The 3,734-nt window shown below is 56.0% G+C and overlaps 1 protein-coding gene across 1 annotated transcript; it reads right to left on the bottom strand.

Annotated features, from left to right (window-relative positions):
- Positions 1-1,818: 1,818 nt before the first annotated feature.
- SNRPD3 (small nuclear ribonucleoprotein D3 polypeptide 18kDa) lies at positions 1,819-3,468 on the bottom strand. Its single transcript, XM_010845291.1, has one exon. The coding sequence runs from the start codon at positions 3,149-3,151 to the stop codon at positions 2,831-2,833; it is 321 nt and encodes a 106-aa protein (XP_010843593.1). The 5' UTR covers positions 3,152-3,468; the 3' UTR covers positions 1,819-2,830.
- Between the last annotated feature and the right edge of the window lie 266 nt (positions 3,469-3,734).

Below are 3,734 nucleotides of genomic sequence, written 5' to 3'. Positions count from 1 at the left end.
GGCTGCTGTGAACGGGCCGCAGTGGCTCAGCACCGCCTGGCCGAGCCTCGCGCACCCCCACATTGGGCTGCAAAGGTGCCCCCAGGGTCGCGAGTGCCCCAGATGCGGTGCCGCCCACAACTGGACCACACAGGACTCAGGAGCAGGGCCGTCGCCGCGACTACGCAGCCCCTCCAGCCTGTGGGCAGATGTGTATGCCGGCAGCGGGACAGTGGGGGTAGCCAGAGGAGAATCCAACCAGGAGACTGGCCGGTCATGGGAAGGCAACACAAACCTGCCCGTGCCAATCTCAACAGGCACCACGTTTAACAGCGAGGGCAGCTCACTCCACAGCCTTCTGGGCGGAAGAGGGTCACAGTCTACTCACAGCGGGTCAAGCCCACGTCGCACAGCGGAGCGCTGGTCCCTGCTTCCTGACGCGTGTCCTCACCTTACCCCGACCTGCTCTCTCCTTCAAGTGCTAGCTGCCCCCTGCCCCGGCCTGTGCTGGAGCCCCTGGCCTGCAGAAGGGGCAAATGCACTCCCAGCTGGCCTGCGGTCTGTTCGGGGGCTCTCTGCCCCAGGCCGCCTCTCCTCCAGCCCACCCTGAGCACCCGGACAGGCCGTTCTGAAAGATCAACGACAGTCAGACTGCGTGCTCTCACGACCGGCACGTGTCCGCCCAGGCTCGAGCTGCTCACGTCAGGGCCAACAATGATGGCAACGATCGTAACCCCTTCACAAACACACGGACAGTGTGAGCCCACATGGAAAACAAGCGCATGAATAAACGGAGAGGCACGCAGAGCAGACCCAACAAACACAGAGTACCACGAGGAAAGACTCTTGCAAGGGTTATAATAACACCAAGATTCAGGCAGGAATCTTCACTGGAAGCAAAGCAGGGCTGACCACTGGAAGACCGCTGAGAAACAGAGTGTTACAAGGCATTCACTTAAAGAACCTCCCCAGGAAGCGCTCATCAGTTACAAAAGGAAAAGGAGCCCACGGTGGAGAGAACACACACTGCCTTAACCAGAAGATCAAGGTTCACGTCGCACAAGGGGCACACAGGGGTCAAGGGGCACACAGGGCTTTCGGGCCTCAGTGACGCCCCGAGAAGACAAAAATCACAACACCCCAAAAAACATAACCCAAATCTAATGAGAAAACATCAGAGAAGCCCTAATCAAAGGACAGCCTAACAAAACAACTGGCCTCTAGTCTTCACCAAGTCATCAGTGGTGTGAAAAAGCAAGCCTGGAGCAACTGCTGCGGGATCTGCTAAGCGCACTGAGGGGTCCGGGCTGGGCGCGAGGGGCAGCCTGCAGACCCGAGAAACTGGAGGCGCTGCAGGGGGCAGAACGGAGCCCACGCCGGGACGCCGGGCTCAACAGCGCAGCAGGAGGAGGCACACGCACGGGCGCACAGGCACACGGGCACGCAGTGAGGGGCTGCTGGGACCGCAGCCCGCTGCCCAGCAGCTCAGAGAACACCGCGGGAGGCTCCCACAGACCACCGTGCCACGGCAAGAAAGCGCCCGCACCAACCTGGCCCCGAAGGGGTGAGCATGCCAACGCCCGCAAAGCATCACTTCCACGGGAGCCGTGAACCATCACCTTCCCCGCAAAACGTCTGGGAATCGTGCTGCTTTAAGTATAGTCAGATTTTGGACTTGGCCCGTACTTTTTTTTTTAAAGATAACATTTACTGTGCTTTGATGATCACAAACTTAACACACGATTTGTCATTTCAAAATGAGAAAAATATTTTTAAAAATTGTGGAGAAGGAAAATGGCAACCCACTCCAGTACTCCTGCCTGGAGAATGGAGGGAGGAGCCTGGTAGGCTACAGTCCATAGGGTCGCAAACAGTCGGACACGACTGAGCGACCTCACTTTCAATAACATATCATGCCTCACCGAAAAGCAACTACTCACATGAGTCTTCCTCAAAATCTTTTTAAAGCATTCCATTTATCATTTATAGCCTGGTTCTCATTTTCATAAAACCAGGAGCACTGTGGAGCTCTGTGTCTCCCCACTATGTCCGTGGCATTTTACCACATTAAATACTCTTCCGCACCACCTTACTGGGTGAGTAATATTCTTCACAATGTGCACCAGTTTGGGTGATCATAACTTTTTTACCTTATCAGCAACGTTGGCTGAGCTGAGCATCCTCAGGGCAGCGCCGCCATCTGAGGCTCTCCTAGTCACCACCCGCTTCTCTGGGTCAGACCCGCCCTAGACTGAAAGCTCTCCCGCTCCTGCCCTTGGCCCTCTGCAGCTCCCCCAGTCAATCTCTTGCCAAGTTAACTCTGTCCGCCTTTTACAGATGAGCAAACAGGTAATTAACATTAATTAATAAAGCCACCTGAAATTCAAACCCACACCAGACTCCAAAGCCCAAGCTCTTAAACAGAAACTGCATCCCACACTCTGTGAAGTGATGCTACACGAATCCACGCGCCGTGGGAAGGGAACCACACCGAGCAGTGGGTCCAACACGCCTCAGCAGAGCGACGTGCAGCGGGGAGTCCTGTAACCTCACTCCTTCCATTTTATGGATAGAACTATCACCCAAACCTGCTTACCCGGCCAAGTATCTGCTCTAAGTGCGCTCACACGAGGCGCTTCTGCTACAAAAATGGCTGATACACGCAGTGTGTGAGGGAGAGTCGGCTAACTGCAAAGCATCACGCAAGCACGCTTGGAGGGCGGGGGAGCTGAAGCTGACGGCTCCACTGAAGGCTGTGCTGCTTCTCTTAAACGGGCCCAAAACGTGTGAGAAGACGGCCACGGGACTGGGAGAAACGGAGGATGAGCGGTCCAAACAGCCCAATTCTAGGTTACACATTCTCAACCTCCAAGTGGCCCTCACCGAAGCCCGCCTCTCTGGTATCTCCAACAGGGCCTGGCACAGCTTGGGCACTCGGCGAGCAACCGCTGACCAAGAACTCCAAGGAGCGCCCAGCCGCCCGCATCCCGCCCTCCAGGCCTGCGCCCGCCCCGGGCCCGCCCCAGCCCCGCGCAGAGCAGGGCACCTGGCAGTTCATGTTGTCCTCCGCCTCGATGAGCTTGCCCCGGTACACCTCGCCCGTGTTCGTCTCACACGTCACGATGTGACCCTCGGCCTCGTGGAGCACTTTGATCGGCACGCCAATGGACATCTCGGCAGGAAGAGAGCTCTATGGCGAGAAAGAGACGGCAGTCACTTCATCTTTCGAAGCCCGAGAAGGCATGCGGCAAACACAAGCCCTCAAAGCTGACACTCTGGAAAGCTTAGCAAAGTTGCCAGAGGTGCACTATTTTGTTTTAGCTGAATTCTGAGCTTGAAGGACCTATCTGGCAAACACATGCAAGATGTGGGTGGGGAGGAATGGGGGGCTAAACAGGGGGAAAGCTAACGGGAATGAAACTGCCTCCCATTTTCCTTCCACCACAGGTCCCTTGAGTGCGCGTGTTAAGTCACTTCTCTGACTCATTGCGACCCCATGCACTGTAGCCCATGAGGTTCCTCTGTCCATGGTATTCTCCAGGCAACAATACTGGAGTGGGTTGCCAAGCCCTTCTCCAGGGGACCTTCCCGACCCAGGGATGGAACCCGCGTCTCTTACACCCCCTGCGTTGGCAGGAGGTCTTTTTAACCGTGCCGTTTGGGAAGCTCAGAAGGGGCTGTGCGTTTAATCCAACCCATTAAGCGCTCTCTGACCATCTACTTACTTCACCATTAAGCTAAAGAAAAAATATCCA

This window comes from Bison bison, unplaced genomic scaffold, assembly GCF_000754665.1.
Source record: "Bison bison bison isolate TAMUID 2011002044 unplaced genomic scaffold, Bison_UMD1.0 scf7180017848453, whole genome shotgun sequence".
Classification (NCBI taxonomy): domain Eukaryota; kingdom Metazoa; phylum Chordata; class Mammalia; order Artiodactyla; family Bovidae; genus Bison; species Bison bison.
The sequence above is the reverse complement of the archived record's forward strand: the minus strand, read 5'-3'. Positions and strand labels throughout refer to the sequence as shown.

Bases quoted from the DNA above. Each gene is read 5' to 3' on its own strand.
- SNRPD3 (XM_010845291.1), bottom strand. From the start codon at position 3,151: ATGTCCATTGGCGTGCCGATCAAAGTGCTCCACGAGGCCGAGGGTCAC.